The sequence below is a fragment of the Grampus griseus genome (assembly GCF_964374135.1).
Source record: "Grampus griseus genome assembly, chromosome: 10".
Taxonomy (NCBI): domain Eukaryota; kingdom Metazoa; phylum Chordata; class Mammalia; order Artiodactyla; family Delphinidae; genus Grampus; species Grampus griseus.
In genome coordinates, this window is record NC_139004.1 from 78,080,066 (window position 1) to 78,102,533 (window position 22,468).

Here is a 22,468-nt window from a genome sequence, read left to right on the forward strand (position 1 = left end):
ACCTAATTGGGAAGGAAATCCAAAAAAGAGGGGATATATATATACGTATAGCTGATTCACTTTGCTGTACAGTAGAAACTAACACAACATTATGAAGCAACTATACTCCAATAAAAAAAATTTTTTAAGTGATCCTCTCAGAAATTTTAAGATTATTCTTGAATATCCTTAAATAAAATATCTTGAAAACTGTTCACATACATATTAAATTTTAAAAACTATTGAATTTTGACTACACATGGACATGTATATCTAGATTGGTTTATAATATGATCTCAAATTTGTAAAATACTTTTAATAATGGAAAATTTCAAGCATATAAAAAACACAGAATAATATAATGAGCCTCTGTTTCCTCATCATTCCAGCAATAATCAACTCATAGCTAACATTATTCCTTTTATACTCCTCAAGCATTAGATCATTTCTTCTGTAATAAATTGGTGTGTATCTCTCAAAGGTACTGAAAACAAAAACACTACAATACCACTTCACATGTCTTAAAAATGAGCAATAATTCAGTTGTCATCAAATATCTATTAATTTCCAAATATCTCTCTTAATCTCATGACTTTTTTTCTTAGTTTTCTGAAATCTGGATTTTTGATATATCTTTTAGACCTTTTCATGCATAAGCTCTTCTCTCTCAGTCTCCTCTTCTGTGTCATTCATACAGTTTAATAATTTATTGTTGTTATTCTTAAACAAACAAGGTATTTACACCTGGAGAGTTTCTCAGCATCTGGATTTTGCTGATTTCACCCTTGTCATGTCGTTTTACACATGTCTCTCTCTCTCTCCTGCATTTTTTTGTAAATTGGCAGTTGGGCATAGAGACTTGATCAGATTCAGGTTTGGGGGGTTTTTTTGCAAAGAATACCTCAAAATTGGTAAGATTTTCTTCCATTAGAGGCACATAATATCTGGCTGTCTCTCTTTTTGTGTTATGAGTCATCAGTGTTTAGATTAATTTGTTAAGGGTTGTGTCTTAGTTTGGGCTGCCATAACAAAGTACCAAAGACTGGGTGGCTTAAAAATTAGAAATTTATTTCTCACAGTTCTGGAGGCTGACAAGTCCAAGATTAACATGCTTGCAAGGTAGATTTCATTCTGAGGCCTCTCCTCTTGGCTTGTAAGTGGCTGCCACCTTGCTGTGTGCTCCTTTCCTTGGTCAGTACACACAGGGAGAGATACAGAGAAAGGGAGCAAGCCCTGGTGTTTCTTCTTTTAAGAACACTAATCCTTTCTCTTTCTGACTTACTTTACTTAGTATGATAATCTCTAGTTGCAGACAAATACCGTATGATATCACTTATACGTGGAATCTAAAATATGGCACAAATGAACCTATCTACAAAACAGAAACATGCTCACAGACATAGAGATCAGACTTTTGGTTGTCGTAAGGGAGGGCGGGAGGGGGAGGGATGGACTGGGAGTTTGGGGTTGCTAGATGCAAACTATTACATTTAGAATGGACAGACAACAAGGTCCTAATGTATAGCATGGGGAACTATGTTCAATATCCTGTTATAAACTGTAATGCAAAAGAATATAAAAAAAGAATGTCTATATGTGTATAACTGAGTCACTTTGCTGCACAGCAGACACATTGCAAGTCAACTATACGTTAATTAAAATAATAATAATAAAAGAACACTAATCCTATGGGATCGGGGCCCCACCCTTAACTTCATTTAACCTGAATTACTTCCTTAGAGGCATCATCCCCAAATACAGCCACAGTGGGGGTTAGGGATTCAACATATGCATTAGAGTAGAGGCACAAATATTCAGTCCATAACAGGTTGCAAAATGGTGATATTCTAATTCTTTGTCATTATTAGCTGAATAGTTCTATGAAGGCAAACTTCTTCTCTACTATTAGGCCACTTACTAGTAGCATTCTTAAAGAAAAGGCAAGATAAATGATTGATGCTTCCCTTTCGTTTACGAGTTTTTTAGTTCACTAGTATCCTCTAACAGTGACCAATTCGATTTTTATGATAAATTGTTCCTTTTAGTATAGTTATGACCTCCTGGATTCAAACTGTCATTCTCTATCTGTGTGGTCTTGGATGAGTCACTTAACCCCTCAATGCCATGGTTTACCCAGCTCTGAAATGGGGGTGATGATGATACCTACCTCACAGAGGTATGAGATTTTAATGAGATAATGTCTGTAAAGCACATTACAGTCATTAAAGACAAATGTATTGCCGGACAAAGTAGAAACTCCCTAAATGGTAGCAGCAGTTGTGTTGTTATGATTAGAATTATAATTAGAAAATATTACTTTAGAATATACTTCAAACTGTTCCTCCAGAACTTCTACTCTAGTATTTTGGGTATTTTTCAAATGAATAAATGCTACATTTTAACTGCCTATGTCAGGCTTGCTTCTTTTCCATTACAAAATAATACATGGTAGCAAGTGCCCTGTTATTCCAGAGGTGATTTGATGACTGTGCATTATGTTTGGGAGGTTCAGACATTGATTCCCAGGTCAAGAATCAGAACAATCAGAACTTCACAAATATCTTGAAGTATGAACAGTAGAGAAATGCAACTTGCCAGTGAGGTGTGTGCAAAGCAAGTAGAATGTAGAAAGGCCTTTGAATCTCTCTACATAGTTATTTGCATGTTTTAAAAATTCTTTTGACAGTAAATGGTTTTATGACTCATTCTGGGTTTCTGCCTCTTAGTTCATGAGCTTAAATATGATGCCTGTTCATATTCCTGGCTTATAGTTGATAAGCCCTGGATTTTATTTATTTATAATATAGCCACAAGCATAAAAATGGCTAAACAAGCAGAAAAAAATCAGCTCCTTCTGTTCTTTTCATGGGACCCTGTGCTTGTCTTTCATTAAAGTGAAGCTGCATTTAAGACAGAATTTTTTTGTTTTAATTTTTTTTTTAAAGGAGAGTGAATGAGAGAAACTTCTCTGTTTAATGAGCCATACAGTCTAATGAAAAGAATTAATTGAATGTGGCCAGTTGGTTTTGGATCAGTATTTTTCCCCCAAATAATCCTATGTTATTCTAATTTGCTTTATGGATATAAATATAACTCTGTTTCATGAAATGTTCGAATTTTAAAGAAGACACATGAAATACACCGAATTCATCCAGAATAGAATCCCAACCTGACTTTTACTTTCTATTGAGAGACATGGTAACTAAAGCCTGCTCTTTATAAAAAAAAAAAATGGGGTTAAAGGATTGTGACTTTAGTTTTAAAAAAATTCTAAACATGCTACATTATCATGAAAACATGGCTTCTGGCAAGGAATAGTTCATGCCAGCATATTCTATACATGTTACTAAATTATAGAACAGTGGCTGTGTTCCATGCGTTTATCTTACTCTAATTTTCCTATCAAGCAAAAGTGTGCAGTTAAGATATCTATCAATGATTTTCTTCAGTGATCTAAGATCAGATTTCTCCAGAAAAATGTCAAGTTCAAAACCACTACAATAGGCAAGAAATTAATTCATAAGACTTTTAAGTCAGGTGTCAGAGAAATGGTTTCAGTTCTCAGTGAGAAGTTCTGTGGAATTTTTATTTTTTCTTGTTACTCCGTTATGATGAATATGAGAGAATGGGAGTGGAGTCCTTTAAAATCAATGACCATCACTGAATCTGACAAAAGGTAAGTTACACTTTTACTCAACTAAAGATTGACACATTCTTAAGCATATATTCCCATGGTATATTTTGAAATAGTCTTACCTTGATTGTAAACAGTGACTTTGCCAAAGTATTTTAATAGATGAGCAAGTCAAAAATGTGATTCCATTTACACTCTCTATAAATGTAAATAATTTTTTAACTTTTTTTATTGAATGAAAGATTCTTTGAATTCTATAGTGCTTTACAATTTTCAGAAGTTTCACACACATGATTTCATATAATCCCATAATAACCCTTTTCCCCCCATTCTTATATTGTCTCTCCCCCAAATGTAAATAATTTGAAGGTATTATGAAGATAATTCTGAAAGGGAGTGGGTTTTCTTTGATTTTACATTTTTTTCATCAAAATGGAGGTTAAAAATAGCATAGCTGTCTAATGACAGGCCTGAATTTACTTTGTTCAAGTTACCCAGAGGTTGTCTAAATTTGCAATTGTAATAAGATCTTTTTTTAAAATTGAAGTATAGTTGATTTACAATATTGGGTTTGTTTCAGGTGTACAGCAAAGTGATTCAGTTATATATTTTTTCAGACTATTTTCCATTGTAGGTTATTACAAGATATTGAATATAATTCCCTGTGCTATACAGTAAATCCTATTGCTTATCTATTTTATGTATAGTAGTTTGTATCTGTTAATCCCATATGCCTAATTTGTCCTTCCCACCCTCCCTCTCCCCTTTGGTAACGGTAAATTTGCTTTAATAATATCTTTTTTTTAGTTGCAAAAGTTATGCATGCTTATTGGAAGAAGTTGAAACAATACAAAAATAATTTAAAAATAAGATTCTGCTTCCAAAATTTACTCCTTAATGTTAAAAACTTATAATACTTCAGTACAACCTTTCTAGACCTTTTCAAGTCCATTAAAAGTGTATACATCTATAAATACTTCCTTTTACAAAAATGTAATGCACATATGTCATACTTGGCAATTTGCTTTTTTTTTTTTTTTGCTTTACATAAGATCACCTATAACTTTCTATACTGCTTTTCATACTTTTTAAGTATCGCATAATAGTTCATTGATTGACTACTTCAAATTTTATTTGATTATTTTTTTAATAGGCATGAAGTTTGCAATTTATTTTTACTATTTCAGTCATGCATTTTACTTTAAAGATTTATGTCAGGCTTTATGTTGGAAAATAAAATTCAAGCAGAAATTTACATTTCTCTTCATGGGCAAGTGTTAAATTTAGCATATAAGGCACAGGACTTTCTAGGTACTGTCCAGGGAAGAGGAAATGACTAGATGCTGAATGGGCTTGACTATGCTATCTTGCCTTTATAAAATGCCATAAATGCTTGTTTTACTTCTTCATCTCCCATAAATTTCTGGGGCAGACAGTGGCAACTGGCTGACTGAATAACCATTCCCAGCCCTTGTACCATTGCCTACCTCCCCTCTGCAGCCCAGGCAAGCCAGATATTCACTTCTTAGGCTCCCGTGCAGCTAAGGATATCCATGGAAATGCAGCAACCATTTTTTGGTGATGAGGCAGAGACCACAGGAAACAAAGAGATGTTGGCTCAGACATCATCATACCAGCAGCCACTTAGTTCTGGACTTCTCAATACATATGAAAAACAAAGTCCTCTTTGTTTAAGCCACTATTTATCAAGCTTTCTGTTACCTGTGCCCAAATACGTTATTAAGTGATCCATCTCCAGGCTACAGGTTTAAGAAAATGAAAACAGAAACTTCTTATGCTATATAAGTAATTTGGGGTTCTCCTTCTGCAGGGCCTGGTCAGAATTCCTCAGGTGCTACTATGAAGTACCAATTTTAGGAGGCTGCCTTTGCTTGGGAAGATTTCATATAAATCACAAAGCAGCTAGAAGGGCACAGTATACAATTCTTGACAGGTAGCCTGAAATGGAAAGCAGCGTGGAAGATATTGGAGCTGGTTAAGAACACAGATAGTTATATACAACTACAAGAAAAAACATACAGCTCTATGGGGGAGAGCTTTTTGACCATGGTTTTCAGTGCCTCCAAATAAGATAGAATTATATTGTCTTCCAGGGATGACCTGCAGTTTTTATCTTCACAGGAAGGTCTCATCTGAGATTTTACAGGGTTGTTCACAAAAACTTTCAGGGTCAGAGTGTTGCAGTAACCATAAACTGATGGGCAGAATAGGTGCTTTGTCAATTTCTTTGGAAAAAATCCAATTATCAATAAGAGAAGAAACACTAGAAGAAAGAAGAATTGGACCAAAATGAGTAAAATTGGAACATTAAGTTTTAGAGGTGTTCATCAGTCAGCTGAGGGCCTCCTGGGCAGCCTCTGGGATATGAGGGAAGCCACAGTTAATCAAACACTGTTTCTGCACCAGAAAGTATCCTGACAGTGTGTATTCCTCACTTTTCCAGGGCTACTAGTGAGTAATCAGCTCTTTTAAACAGCTGTGTTCCCAGAAATGCTCCTCAGGGGTGCTAAGGACCAATGACTCATCAGCCCAAGACAAATCATAAAAGGAGAAGACACCAGAGGGGTTCATCAGAGGCAGGAACTGGGTCTCTTTCACCTATAAGCTGTTGAATGATGGACAGGAGTGAAAGTGAGGAACCCCCCCCCGACCCCCGACCCCCGACCCACCATGGGTGGCTGAGAATTAGGAAGAGGGGCTTGTTAAATGTAATTGGCAGAACTACTCCTGGCAGGCTTCTCCAATGTCTTTATCATAGCAGATTCTAAGTTCCTCCCCCGTAATGTCCTGTGATACTGCAGAGCGAAGGCTTGTGAGGCTGAGGTAAGATCCACGAGCTGCCACTGGCATCCACGTGAATGGTCAGGACTTTGTCTTCCAGGTGCTTCATTTAGTCCTCACTTGGCTTCCTGAGCATTGATGTGACAGAGAAAGCCTTAACTAGCCCATAATTGATATTAGTCTTTCCATAGTCTGCTCCAGCCAAGTGAGATGCCCTTCACAGCCCTGGGAGAGTTGGGAAGAGGGAAGATAAACTTTAGAGAAAGGCAGATCTGAGTTCAAACCATGACTACTTAACATACCAATAACCCATGTGATCTTGGCGTGCAGTTTGACCCATTTTCTTCATGTGAAAAAAGAGGGGTTATGTTTCCACTTCAGAGGGTTGTTGAGAGGATTAAATGGGCTCATATAAATAATGTATTTACTGAAGAGACTGGCCCCGAGAATCAAATGTGGTTGATTTTTTTAGTGCTATCATCATCGTTATCATCGCCGTCATCGTCGCCTTCACAGTGTTTATTATTCTGGGCTTCGGTGCCAGGGTTCACGTTTTCAAGCCCTTCATCCTCTCATCTTGTCTTGCTCATTCATTCATATTTTCATTCACTTGACAACATTTATGAGCCGCCTACCATGTTTTGGCACAGCAAGGATACAAAGAGAACTGAGGTGCAGTCCTGCTGGCAAAGCGTCTGCAGACTGTCTGGGGAAGTGAGACACTTGCTCATCCTCCAGCATCAGGTCCTGCCCTCTCTCCATCCGCACTCTCCACTGTTGCCAGTGTGGCTTTTCTGAAATGCAGATTTGTCACGCCCCTCCCCTGCCGAAAACCCAACCCCCTCCTAAAACCCAGGTTTCCTCGTACGGACGGACGATTTCTTTTAACGACCAGATAGTAAATAGGTTTGCCTTTTTGGACCGTAGAATCTTTACTGTCCATACTCATTTCTATCATTGTAACCTGAAAGCAGCCGTAGACCATACGCGAGTGAATGGGTGTGACTGGACATGGCTCAGGGGCCTTAGTTTTTGGATCCTCCCTAGACCAGACCTGACACACCCCTCTTGCCTCCTGAATGGAGTCACCACTTTCTTCCCATCTTACAATGTCTGCTCCTGTCCTACCAACTGCACAGCCGAGATGTGCCTCGCTTGCTCACTTGAGTATCTTTGACTTGTTGCTCTCTCTGCCTAAAACACTCATTTTCTCCCTCTTACGTGGCTAAACCTGGCACGCTTGCCTGCTGTCTGCTTAGCTGTCCATTTCTCCAGACTCCACTCCGCACATCCCCTCCACTCCTCTGCAAGCATGCACCACATTTTTCTCTAGCATGCTCCAGTGACTGCCGCCACCATAAAGCACTGTCACTGCACCTGTTCATCCACTTATCTGCATCCCCAAATGGACAGCAAGTTCCCTGGAGGTAGGGGAGCCGACGATATTTAGTCAATGTGTGTTTAGGGAGCAAGTACTTTGTGCCAAGGGCTGGGATTCATCAGTAAACACAGACAAGGGTATCACCTTTCCTCGGGGAAGTGGTCAGACAAAACATAAACAGGTGAATATGCTATGCCGACCAAATACAGGTTTTTAAATGTCTGCTCAGGTAAACAACAACAGCAGCAGGGAATAATGGGAGTCAGGGTGGCGTGGGCTGGGGTCAGGAGCCCTCCTCTGGACAACGTAGTCCAAGAAGACTTTCTGTTTGCAAAGGGGCTCAGCTTCTTTGGGGAGGGCTGCAGAGATGAGAGCGTGGCGAGCTAGAAGCTGAGAGGCATGAGCTAAGGTGCGCTGAGTAGTACCAGTCCTTCCATTAATAGTCCTAGGGCCACTGCCGTGCCTAGAGAGTAATCGGTGCTGGGTCCGTGTTTGGTAACTGTCTCAGTTGCATTCCTCAAAAGCAGATCCTGAGACCTGCTTTTTGAAAATACAAGAATTTAGACTCAGCAAGGTCACCTGAGAAGTAATGCCAGGAAGCACAATGATGAGTGGGGAAATGAGACAGAAAAAGGAAAACACCCACCAAGGGTGTCGTTTGTGAGCAGATGTTGCTGTGGGCAACAGGGGGTTAATCCCATTGGAAGAAACTATACTGAACACGCCTCAAACTTTCCCCACAGACAGACAGGGACACTGGGGGTTTATCCACCAGTTTCCATCCCACATTGTTTGGAAGCTGCCAGGGAATTGACTCCCAGAGACTCGCACCATGCCCCAGTCACAGGCTGCATTCCTGCTGCCTGAGAAAGCCCTCAGCGGAGAGCCTCAAGTGTTTGGGGAGGAGCCTTTGATGCGTAGGAGGACTGTTCCCCTGAAAATGCAGGTGGCCTGTAGGGTGGGCTGCGGGGATCTCAGCAGAGCATCAATGGTCTCTCCTACAGTAGCTAAATCAGTAAGTGAATAATAACTGATTGAATGGATAAATGAATGAATAATGGAAGTGAAATCAGTGAAAGAAGCCCAAGGTCTCTTCCCAGTCAAGGTTCAGAGGTGTTATGTTGGTAGCGTGGAATTGGCCATGGTGGGAGTATTTACACCATGGAAATTGGCAAATGCTATAAATCAAAGCTTTATCCTCCGGAGATCTCATTGTCACCCCTGGTGCCCTGACCCACAGAGGGAGGGGTATCACAGCCATGGTGGTTTCCCCTGAGGAGCGAGGGGTTTGAGCCCCACATTGGGCTCCCCAGCCTGGGGGAGCTGCACCAGAAAGATGAGCCCCTATAACGTCTGGCTTTGAAAGCCAGAGCGGCTTATGTCCAGGAAAGCTGGAGGGCTGTGGAAAACTGAGACTTAGTTCTTGAAGAGCATACATACATACTCACTTTCTCCAAGTCCCAGTGCAGAAGCAGCAGCTTAAAAAGTGCCTGTGTCAGGCTTCCCTGGTGGTGCAGTGGTTAAGAATCCGCCTGCCAGTGCAGGGGACACGGGTTCGAGACCTGGTCCAGGAAGATCCCACATGCCATGGAGCAACTAAGCCCACGAACCACAACTACTGAAGCCCGCATGCCCAGAGCCCGTGCTCCGCAACAAGAGAAGCCACAGCAATGAGAAGCCCTCGCGCCGCAATGAAGAGCAGCCCCCGCTCACCACAAGTAGAGAAAGCCTGTGCACGCAACAAAGACCCAACGCAGCCAAAAATAAATAAAATTTTTTTAAGAAGTGCCTGTGTCATAGAAGACAGAGATTCAATTGCCTAAATTTTAAGGCATGTGCTGGAGGGGCTGAGATCTGGTGAAATTTTCTCCAGAGACAGAAGAAGTCGCAGGTGCCATTTTTTTTTTAAACTCTCCATCCACCTCGCGGGCCCAGCATGAGCATGTACCATTTCTGTCACTCCCCATCAACTTAACTAACACCATGTGCACCAACCAAGTATTTCCCTGAGGACCTACCCTGCCCAACCTGCCTGCCCCACCTGGCTCTTCCACAGCAGCTGCTGCCACGTTCTACCCAGCAGGCATCCCCAGCTGGCACTGGCACCCCTCCAGGTGTCTCCTGCTCCAGGGGTCCAGCCCCACATACCAGCATACCCACAACAGTCCCAGTCGGGCCTCAGAGCCACTTCAGAGTGAAAGACACACAGTGAAGAAGTAGAAAAAGATATTCTATGCAAATGGAAACAAAAAGAAAGCTGGGGTATCAATATTTACATCAGATTAAATAGACTTTAAAGCAAAGACTGTAAAAAGAGACAAAGAAGGGCCTTACATAATAATAGAAAAGATTAATCCAACAGTAAAGCAAATATTAACAGACATAAAAGGAGAAATTGACAGCAATACAATAATAGTAGGGGACTTTAACACCCCACTTATATCAATGGATAGATCATCCAGACAGAAAATCAATCAGGAAACATTGACCTTAAATGACACATTATATCTGATTGACTTAATATATAAATACAGAATATTCCACCCCAAAAGAGCAGGATATGCATTTTTCTGAAATGCACTTAGAACATTCTCCAGGATAGATCACATGTTAGATGAAAAAATGAGTTCTCAAATGTAAGAAGACTGAAATCATTTTAAGCATCTTTCCCACCACAGTGGTATCAGACTAGACTCTCAATTACAAGAAAGCTGTGAAAAACACAAATACTTAAAGGCTAAACAACATGCTACCAAATATGCTTCTCCTGGTCCATGGGATCACTGAAGAAATCAAAGAGGAAATCACAAAATACCTGGAGACAAATGAAAATAGAAACAAAACATTCCAAAATCTGTGGGACTCAGCAAAGGCAGATCTAAGAGGGAAGTTTATAGCAATACAGGCCTACATCAGGAAACAAGAAAAATCTCAAATAAGCAATCTAACATTACACCTACAGGAACTAGAAAAAGAAGAACAAAGCCCAAAGTTCGTAGAAGAAAAAGAAATAATAGAGATCAAAGTGGTAATAAATGAAATAGAGACTAAAAACCAATAGAAAAGATCAATGAAACTAAGAGCTGGTTCTTTGAGAAGATAAACAAAATTGATAAACCTTTAGCTAGACTCGTCAAGAAAAAAAGAGAAAGGGCCCAAATGGATAAGATCAAAAATGAAAGAGAAGTTACAACCGACACCACAGAAATAGAAAAAATCATAAGAGATTACTACAAATTAGATAACCACAAAGAAATGGAAAAATTCCTGGAAACATACAATCTTCCAAGACTGAATCAGGGACGGGGCAGGGGCGGGGGGGTGTACGTGGTGGTGATGGGATGAATTGGGAGACTGGGATTGACATATACACACTAATATGTATAAAATAGATAACTAAGAAGAACCTGCTGTATATAAAAAAATTAAATACAAAAAAAGACTGAATCAGGAAGAAACAGAAAATCTGAACAAACTGATCACTAGTAATGAAATTGAATCAGTAATCAAAAAAACCCCAACAAACAAAAGTTCAGGCTTCACAGGTGAATTAAGCAACTTTCCCAAGGTCACATTCCAGAGCCCACGCACTTAACCCTTACACAAGAATTCCTCTCGCTATGCAAAGTGATCTGGTGTTCCTAATGGGGACTCCAAGCTACTATAAGAAGCTGAGTTCCAAAATTAAAATAAAATAAATGGGAGTATTACAGAATGGGTGAGTGTTAAGTGCACTTGATTGACTTTCTTTGGAAATGAGTAGGAAGTTCTTTTGAATTTAGCCAAACTAAGTGGACAAAGTTTGGCATTTGTTTCCTTTCCATCTTAGGCCATTCTCACCTTCTCAGATGTATCTTCTCTCTGGAAGACTTCTCTGAGTTCCTGTTCTTAATTTTCAGTACCTAATTCCCATAGATGCATGTTCTGCACTAGGATAGACTATGACATTAGTTCGTAACCAGCTGAACCTTTTAGTAGTTGACTCAGAAAGAGCAAGGAATACAGAGTTGGAACCACCAAAGGGGCATTGAGGCTGACATATACTGAGATCTTGTCCTCTGGAATAGCATATTTTAGATACTCACCTCCTCTTCCTCTACCCATCAACTCTAAAATTCTCTGACTATGCATTTTTAAAAATCTATATTATTCCAAAAGACGAAACATGTGTATTGCAAAAAATACAGATAAACAAAAAGAAGCAAGCAAGGAAACATACCAAATTCTTCCCACCTGAAGGTATCCATCATTAATCCCTTGGTGTGTAGCTCTCCAGAGCCTTTGATGTGAGATTACCTTCTCTACCTTCTGAGGTGTGACAGCTCTTTACACCGATATTTGGCCTCAAACACAGATATTTTGTCCTTGTGTTTAATTTTTCTACAAACAAAATTACTCCAGCTTTCCAGACAGTTTTTTCAGACCCCACCACCCCATTCCCCATCATCACCCTGGCCTTCATTCCAGCCTGAACCAAATAAGATGCCGCACTTTAGAAGAACTCCAACCTTTCTCAGTGTGAGACGCTGAGCTCCTGTTGACAGATCTCGTGAGATCAGCACCATCCTAATAGCCGCCTTCTCTTTTGTTTCTTTGTTCTCCACAGCTTTTTGCAATCTTTGCATTTGCAACATGCGGTGGCTATTCCGGAGGCCTGCGGCTGAGTGTGGACTGTGTCAACAAGACGGAAAGTAACCTCAGCATTGACGTAGCATTTGCCTACCCGTTCAGGTAGGGAATGGTGACTTGTGCTCACTCGTCTCCCCCCGGAGGGGCAGGGCACTTTCTTCTTTCTGTGGTTTCTTTAAAAAATGCAATCTCCCAGGGACTTATGAGTAAAAAGAGAGGATTCTTCCTGAGCCTGAAGAATGCCCAAACAAGTAAAATGCCCACCTAACACCCTACCCTGGGAAGAGTTATTCCATGGGAGTTGTACTTGCAAACCAGAATTAACTCTCCCTCCCCCCAAAAATGCTACAGATTGCCCAGTATTGGGGTCCATCAATATGGAGATCTCAGTTATACAATTTCTTCCTTCCCGTCCATAATTCTTTAAGGTCTCCCAAATTCTCTCTGCAATTGTGTGGTCACCTCTCATTTCATAGTGACTATGCAATCCTGTCTGATAATGCGTTTAATGATATTAATATTGTTTCCATGTGCCATTGTGCTTAGCTTGAATCTCATTAGGTCATCACAGTGACCTTTTGAGGGTAGTACAAGTACCATTGCCATTTTCAAATGAGGAAACTGAGGCGCAGATATATTTGCCCACATTCCCTTGGCCAGTAGGTGGCAGAGTCAGTGTTCGAGCGCACTCGGGTTAAGCCCAGAACTCACATCTTTACTCCTATACTTCAGTTGCTTGAGATAACTCTTTCAACCTCTTTATAAATTCACTATGAAAGATAAGACCTGTCTATAAAATGATGACTAAATACCTACTAGGACTTGTCCCAAATCAGACATCTTGTGATTCTGATCCATCTACCCAAAGTGGATTAATTGAATTCAATTTCTAAATAATTTGTTTCTGTAAAAGTACCAAACACTTGGTACCAAATAACTGGCGTGATTTTGTAAAACACTGTCAACCTAATATTTTGACATCTTATTAATATACTCTCATGTGTGCCCTTCAATTTAGCAAACATTTGTCGAATATTCATTTTGTGCCAGATACAGTGCTGGCTCTGGAATTACAGAGAAAAGTAGAAATTAGCCCCTAAAAACTTTGCTTAAATAGGCAAGTACAGTGTTTTTCAAAATCTATCCCATGGAGCCCTACATATTTAATGTTTCTAAAAAGAAAAGAGGAAGAAAGTAAGAAGAAAGCGATAGAGAATAAGAGGGAGAGAGGGAAGGAAGGAGAGAGGGAGGGAGGGAGGCAGAATTATTTTTTTATAAATTTATTTATTATCTATTTATTGATTTATTTTTGGCTGTGTTGGGTCATTGTTGCTGTGCGAGGGCTTTCTCTAATTGTGGCGAGCGGGGGCTACTCTTCATCATGGTGTGCGGGCTTCTCATTGCGGTGGCTTCTCTTGTTGCAGAGCATGGGCTCTGGGTGCGGCGGGCTCAGTAGTTGTGGCGCACGGGCTTAGTTGCTCCGCGGCATATGGGATATTCCCAGACCAGGGCTCGAACCCGTGTCCCCTACGTTGGCAGGCTGATTCTTAACCACTGTGCCACCAGGGAATTCCCAGAATTTTTAAATTATATGATAAAATAAGTTTAAGAAATACTTCTTAGCACTTTGCCATTCTAATACACATTTTGAATCACCAAGAACACAGTGTTTCCCCAAATATTTTTGGCCACAGAAACCCTTTCTCACTGAGCATCTCAGAAGATTTGTATATCATGGAACGCATCCTTAGTATACTGATCTAGTGAACTTTTCCTAGTCCAAAACAAAAGTGCCTCAGTTCACAGCCAATAAATCACGCAGACAGGGCATTTATACCAATGTATTAAATGGTTTTTAAGAGTCATACAGTGATAAAAGTTGCAAACACCTCTGCTCAAGTAGATACTCTCCTAATTAACTAATAAGGGAGTCCAAAGCAGAGAAATATTAAGTATAGAATGCCTGGTAATTTAGTAATTACCAGAGCTTCCTGTGCTAGTGGAAGTGGGAGTGGGGATGCTTGACACATCTGAAGGTTCTGGAGGAACTCCTTGGCTTTAGTGTGGAATGGCCAAGCCAATGCATGCTTACTCATCAACACAGGGGATCTAGAAGAGGAGATGAGAATTTTCACTGGCTGGGCAACAGGGGTGGGATGCTTAGTAACATTATTCGTGACATTGTAAGGTCTACATTGCTTTCTACCAGGATTTCCCACCAAGAGATATGGTAGAAGCAGATGACTTGAAGGTCAGTCCCTTAATTTTTTTTTTATAAATTAATTAATTTCTTCATTGGCTGTGTTGGGTCTTTGTTACATTGCGCGGGCTTCTCATTGCAGTGGCTTCTCTTCTTGCGGAGCACGGGCTCTAGGCGCACGGGCTTCAGTAGCTGTGGCTCGCGGGCTCTAGAGCGCAGGCTCAGTAGTTGTGGCACACAGGCTCAGTTGCTCCGCGGCATGTGGGATCTTCCCAGACCGGGAATTGAACCCGCGTCCCCTGCATTGGCAGGCAGATTCTTAACCGCTGCACCACCGGGGAAGTCCCAGTCCCTTAATATTTAAAGAGCAGCAGGTCGCTGAACATTGAACACAGGTCTGTCTGTCCCTCAAACTAAAATCTACCAGTCAAGAAACCTGTGTAGATGGAAAACCAGTGCCTAGGTTAGGGTGGTGGTAGAGAGCAGGGTGATATTTAACTTCACACAGTCCTTAGCTAAGTGAACAATTTGAAAAGGCCTTTCACGCAAACATTTTCCAGCCTTGGGCTTCTTCATTTTCTTCCTAAGATATATTACTGGCCCAATTAAAAGCAGCTAGAGAAATTGGATTAAAAGGTTTATTACCATCTGTAAGTATAGTGGGCTGCTCATTTGAAAGATTTTTACTTGGGTTCTGAAACAAAAATTACGAACCTTTTTTTTTTTTCTAATAGAAGAACTTTTCTTCCATACCTTATCTTGCTCTGAAGCTCTCTCTATATAACAGATATGAGTCATTGAAAAAGTTGAACAAGGGGAGGAAGGGGACTTGAAGCATCCAGCTGGTCTTCCTGAGCCCTCTCCCTGCTGCCACACACGTTGCCCACCCCCGGCTGTACCGCACTTGTCATATCTCCTCAGAACCCTAGGTCTCCTAGAAGCGTTTTAAAAACCACCATTCTAGAAAAAAGCAGGAAAGCTTTTGCCACTCTGCAGATCACATCTGTACAATATTTACTGTCTATACTGTTAAGAAATCAAGATTAGCCTATCTCCTCCCACAGAATGTCTTACCTTTTTGTCCCACTAATGTCCATGTAGGAGATATACATTCCAAAGAGGCCCAATTTTACTAGAGTTGCAATTTCAGTTGTGCATTTGGGTACTTTAAAATATTGTGCCACTATCTTTTCGGGGAAGATTTCAGTAGTAAGAGACACATCTAGAATTTATTCAGATTACTCTGAAGTCATTTGTTTCAGAAGTAAGTTGAGTTAGCAAGATGCTGGTGATGGATATCATCAAAAAGTTACTTTCTTCTAAAATTTTACAAGCCAATGTCTTTGCACAGCAAAGGAAACCATAAACAAGACGAAAAGACAACCCTCAGAATGGGAGAAAATATTTGCAAATGAAACGAAGGACAAAAGATTAATCTCCAAAATATACAAATAGCTCATGGAGCTCAATATCAAAAAAACAAACAATCCAATCAAAAAATGGGCAGAAGACCTAAATAGACATTTCACCAAAGAAGACATACAGATGGCCAAGAGGCACATGAAAAGAAGCTCAACATCACTAATTATTAGAGAAATGCAAATCAAAACTACAATGCGGTGTCACCTCACATCAGTCACAATAGCCATTATCAAAAAAGCTAGAAACAGTAAATGCTGGAAAGGCTGTGGTGAAAAGGGAACCTTCCTGCACTGTTGGTGGGAATGTAAATTGATACAACCACTATGGAGAACAGTATGGAGGTTCCTTAAAAAACTAGAAATAGAATTACCATATGACCCAGCAATCCCACTACTGGCTATATACCCTGAGAAAACCATAATTCAAAAAGAGACATGTATCACAATGTTCATTGCAGCACTATTTACAATAGCCAGGACATGGAAATAACCTAAACGTCCATCGACAGATGAATGGATAAAGAAGATGTGGCACATATATACAATGGAATATTACTCAGCCATAAAAAGAAATGAAATTGAGTTATTTGTAGTGAGGTGGATGGACCTAGAGTCTGTCATACAGAGTGAAGTAAGTCAGAAAGAGAAAAAGAAATACCATATGCTAACACATATATATGGAATCTAAAAAAAAGAATAATGGTACTGATGAACCTAGTGGCAGGGCAGGAATGAAGACATAGACATAGAGAATGGATTTGCGGGGAGGGGGAAGCTGGGCCGAAGTGAGAGTAGCATCGACATATATACACTACCAAATGTAAAATAAATAGCTAGTGGGAAGCAGCAGCAAAGCACAGGGAGTTCAGCTCAGTGCTTTGCGACAACCTAGAGGGGTGAGATAGGGAGGGTGGGAGGGAGGCTCAAAAGGGAGGGGATATGGGGATATATGTATGCATATGGCTGATTCACTTTATTGTACAACAGAAACTAACACAGTATTGTGAAGCAGTTATACTCCAATAAAGATCTATTAAAAAATAATATAAATAGTTTTAAAAATAAAATTTTACAAACCAATGTCAATGATTTGATCATAATCTTAGAAACAAAACGAGAGTATTCAGCAGTTTCTGATTACTCCGTTCATTGAAAACACAAGGAAGACAGTAAACTCTAATGCCAAGTCATTTGAACAAAAACAATTAGTCTGTAAATGACAGATCAAAGGAAGCTACTTAACTCCCTTATCAGATTATCAAATGTGAGATAACCTCAATTTACAAAATCATAGATAGTTTACAAAATATTCATGTGCTGCTTCCAATAAATATGCCCAAACTACAACTCCTTCACACCACCACGTGTATGCATTTTTCATGCACGCTTCTATCAGGAGCAATTTAATTCAGCAATATGTCCTTTTACTATGGGAATAAAGCATTTGTCACCCGACCTGTTTGGTCTGTGATTAAAATGACCAAACAGCATTTAACTGTTTTCCTCATCTACTGTAATATGCTACTTTCGTAGAAAACTCATTTGATAATTTGGGGGGGTTCTGTGTTCAATATTTTTAGCACTTTATTTATCCATAAAAATGGGAAGTAGAGTTTCTTATTTTAAAGAAATTTAACACATTTGGAGGAAGCCTACTTGAGGAATACCAACTAACACTTTGCATTTATATATGATGCCTGTCACATGACAGAGGAAATCAGAGTGGAGAGCTTAGGGACTATGGGAATAAAAGTTTTCATGGCAAAGGTTAGTTTTGAAGGGTCAGAGTATACTACATAATTATTGCACCATCTCTATGAAGGGTGTTCTGAGGTTCCGTTTTAGAAGACTAAGCTGAGAGAAATTTGTTCAGCATCACATAGAAAATCAAACTCAAGATTTTGGATTTCATATGTTGTGTAATATGATCTACTAATTTGAATAAAAACTGAAGAAAGCAATGTTCGGGTTGTTTGAAACATGCTGAGTAGAGCCAAAAATGATGGAGTAAAGTGGTAAAGCTGGAAAGATGACTTTGGACAAGATTTTAGAAGACCTTGGACTCCTATGTGATTGAATATGGGGAAAGAGCCCAAGAAGGTAAAGAGAGAATAATAAGGAAAACCATTTTAAAGTGGAGAAGATAAATTTGGATTTGATCATGCTGAGTTTGTGTTTTCTATCAAGAAGTTTCATGCTTGAACCCCATGTAAGAAGAGATAGGGTTAGCCTGGAAATGGGGCTCCAAGAGTCATCTTCATGGAGTGAGAAGTAAGTCCTAGATGAAGAGAGGTCTTCAAGACAGATGGAAGCGTGGGCACACAGGGCTAAGCTATGGGAGATGCCCACACTTAGAAGAAATGAAGGAGAGCAGTGACTGAAGAAATGAAGGAGAGCAGTGACTGAGCGAGACCAAGAAGAGGCAGAAGGAAAAGGGATGGGACAACCAGGCAAGTGTAGGCTTCACAGAAGGTAGGGATACGTCGTGAATGAGTGATACCACTCAGCACTTCAAAGAAAAGTGAAAACTAAAAGGCCACTGAAGGTAATGAATGGTGGTCATTGCGGAATTTCATGAGATATTTCTGTAGGAAGGAAAGCATGCCAGGCTGTTGGACAATGAATGGCAAATAGAATTCGGTATGTTTTTCCCTCAGACAAGTAAAATGCAAAATGCTAAGGCTCGAACCATTTTCCCTTAAGCCTGTGTGAGGTGATGTTTGTGAAGAAAGAGAGCAAGGTTGTTAACGACCTCCTTATAGGAAAGGCGTTCATCTCTGGCTTCTTGAAAATAATCAGCTCATTTGATGATGGGTGATAAACTTGCCACCTTGGCTAAATAGTCAAAAAGGTTTCCATAATAAAGGCATAAAAATCTTCCATCATTTGAGAACAACTGAGTATAGAGAATAACAGCAGATTCATCATGAAAAGTAAATTAAGTTGTTATGTCACTTTTACGTCTGGAGTCTCCTGTCAGGATAAAAAAGATATTAAGTTTTCTATCAGTGTCAAGCACTCTTCTAGATATGGGATTAGTAATCCCTGCTTTAGATAATTAACAAAATTGCCCTTGATTAATTCATCCTAAAGAAATAACCAGAGATATAAAGAAGTGTGTACAAAGGTATTTATTGTTGAATTATTCTAAGTACCTCAAAATTAGAAATAACTTATGTGTCCAAAAATAGGGAATCAGTTAAATAAAATGTGGTAGGCAGACACTGAAAGTCATTTTCTCAAATAACATTTAAGGGTATATATATATATATATATATATATATATATATATATATAAAATGATTCCAATTTTGTTTTATTTTATACTAGCTGGCTGTAGCACAGGCTGCCATTGCCCATACCTGTTAGTCCCTCACAATTCACACCTACACTTTTTATTGTAAACCCATATAGCTGTTAAAGGGCTTTCTCAAGCCACAGGAACTTCCTTGGTCAGTATGCAGGGCAGGCCAGAAATGCTGGGGAGTTAATATCTCCTGGAGCAGCCTTCATCCAATGACAAATGTGAGTTGGAGGATAAATGTCCTGAGTGCCTCACCTCTCCTGAGGCACAGCTCTGAGCCAGGTCCCACACCATCTCTCAGAATACCCAGCAGGTACTTCCCACAGTGGAAACATGGTCATTAATTAACACACCTTTTACTACCTGCTTTCCCTTTCCTGTCTCAATTCTCCACTGGCCTATTGGTGTTTCCAGAGATGAATCTTCCAAAAACAAGTTGCACTCAAATCTTGATCTCAGGGTCTGCTTCTGGGTAATCCAACCTAAGACACTACCATTGTGTGAATTACCTGTAACATTAAAGAAAGTGGATGGAGGAATGGGTAGGTGAGTGGGTGGGTGGATGGATGGATGGACAGGTGGATGGATAGATAGGTAAAGAGAGAGAGAGGTACAGATAGGTAGATAGATGGATAGATAGGTAGATCAAAGATAGATAGACAGACAGACAGATCGATCCCTATTTTCTCTCACTCTAAAAGATGTTGTACACTGTTGCTCATATGAAAACCAGCTTGGTCAGAAATCTCCTTCAGTGGTTTTCAATTCAGGTTTCAAATTTGAAGCCACAGTTGGTTTTCTCTGTTCATGGTATCTTAGCATATGTGGTAGGTCTTTTCCAATTGACAGTCATAATAGCATGTACTCAACCTTCGTTTCTGAAAAATAGATGATGGCTTAGATTTGGGAGATGATCCATGAGGCCTCCAAAATGAATTTTGTCTAAAACGTACTCCATAGTTTGTCCGTCCACCGCAAATATATTCTCCACATTTGGTGATTAACCACACAGCTTTTCACTCGGGATAACAACAAAAAACATGTCCTATTTATAGAGATTATGTCATGATCACTGCATCAACATGTTAATTTATTTCTAGGTGGTGAGATTATGAATGCATCAAATATTCTTTGTACACTTGTCCACATTTTCCAGATTTTCTCCAGTAAGTTTTATGACTTTTTACACTGTGAATTTACTGAAGCAACATAATGTAGCTTGAACTCTAGAGGTGGATCGCCTGGGTTCAGATCCCCGCTCTGGAACTTCCTTGCTGTGTTTTGTTGAGAATATTGCTTACCACCTCTGTTCCTTATCTGGAAAACAGAGACAGTGTTAACTATTTCATAGTAGTGTTGTATTAAGTGAATCATGTATAGGAAATGGTTAACACAAGGCCTGGCACTCAATAAAGTCTCTTTTAGTATATTGTTTTTACTTTCATTACCAAGAAAAGGTAATTAAAAATAGAGAGCTGAAGAAGATGTTCTAGTTAATTAGCAAAATGACCCTCAAGACAAGAAAATGACCCCTTTATTATGTTATATTTTACGCAGAATGGGAGCTTCCCTATACCTCTCTCTCCCAATATGCAAACTTTAAGAGATGTGTACATATTTAACTATCTCTCGTTTATTAACTTGCTTTAGCTCTTTGACGCTTATTTGGGTTGCCCTGGAAGGTATTCTTATCGGGCCTGTATTTTTTTTTCTCATTAAGCTAATGGGAGAATGAAGGGCTCCCAAAGTACAGAACAGAAACACTCAGTGGCACAAGCATGATCTTCCCGGGGTTGTTTGGTGGGAGTGGGATGGGAGAATGAGATTCTGAGTCTGATCTTTGTGATCCTTGAAACAGAATTTACGATGGGTCTTCTGTTTTGAGGGAAAGGTGAGCCGAGGCGGCTTGCTGGGCACTGGCTGCAGAAGCACTGTTCTCTCTATGATTCTGGCCACTTGCTCTGATTCGCCCACTTCTGTTTGGAACGTGGGGACGGGTGGAGGTTGATGCCAGGAAAGCTGTGGAGTTTGGGCCTTTAATTGGTAATGCTAGCTCTGTCATGGGGGAAAAATTTTTTCCCCTAAGATCCTTGCCCTAGTGCGATGGTGATAAACTCTTTTTTATCATAAAGGCCAAATTGGGGAAAATAAAAATGTTAAGAGCTGCAATTTTTTATATCTTCTGTTCAGGAAATGCTGCATTTGCAATTACATTTGAGCATGTGTTTATTGTTTCTCATTGCCAGAGGGTTTCACTCTTTTTGGCTAAAATTTCAGAAACTTTATAACTACAGTATCTCATTTTCATGTTATGCCTTCAAATAAATTTTGGATGTGCTGAGACCTGGTGGTTCTCTGGGGCAGGCAGGTGGGGAGATTGGAAGATAGTATAGCCAAAGGATTAATGGTGGATCTCTGGCCACACCCCTGGCTTCACGTCCAAGCTCTGCCACCCCGCAGATGGGCAAGTTATAATCTCTCTGGGCCTAGGTTTCCTTACTCTAAGAAGGAAATGAGAGTACTTTCCTCATAGGATGGCTGTAAGCATTCAATTAGGTCATACAAGTTGTTCGTGAATCAGAGTCTGGCGCACATCAAGTATTCAGCGAATGGTGTCTTCCTTGCTGTTAATTGTATCAATAGAATTTGGTGCAAGGACCTGGCAGAGTACAGCTGTAGACCCAGGACAGTCCTATTTGGAGATATCTACAATAAAGAGAGGAGCTATCATTTGTAGGGAATGTCTGCAGAGATCACAGAAAATGTGGCACACTGGCTGCTGCCATGGAATGGGTTAAATTAAAAAATTAGAGAATGACCAATTCATTTACCTCATCCCCACCGCACTGTTCCCCTGGCAACCTGAGTAACTGATAGAATGGGAACATTTCTGTTGTAGCACTTCTCCAAAAGGACAGTGGTAGGGAATTCCATAGAAGGATGTCTTAGTTTGGGTTCTCCCAAAAGCACATGCTGAGACAAGGATTTGTAGTTTTCTTGGCAGGTGATCCCTGGAAATACCAGTAAGGTGTGGGATAGTGAGACAAGGAAGGGAAAAAAGCCAGTGAAGAGTGGATTAATGAGCAAGGTACCACGGTGGGCCCTGGGGCAACTAAGA

General features: G+C 40.0%; 1 protein-coding gene across 1 annotated transcript in view; it reads left to right on the forward strand.

Moving 5' to 3' along the window:
- The window catches only part of SYNPR (synaptoporin), a 287,678-nt gene that overhangs the window by 162,854 nt on the left and 102,356 nt on the right, over window positions 1-22,468 (forward strand). The window contains exon 3 of the mRNA XM_082664117.1: window positions 12,403-12,527. Coding sequence (XP_082520243.1) covers window positions 12,403-12,527 — 125 coding nt within the window. The remainder of the gene's footprint in view (window positions 1-12,402; window positions 12,528-22,468) is intronic.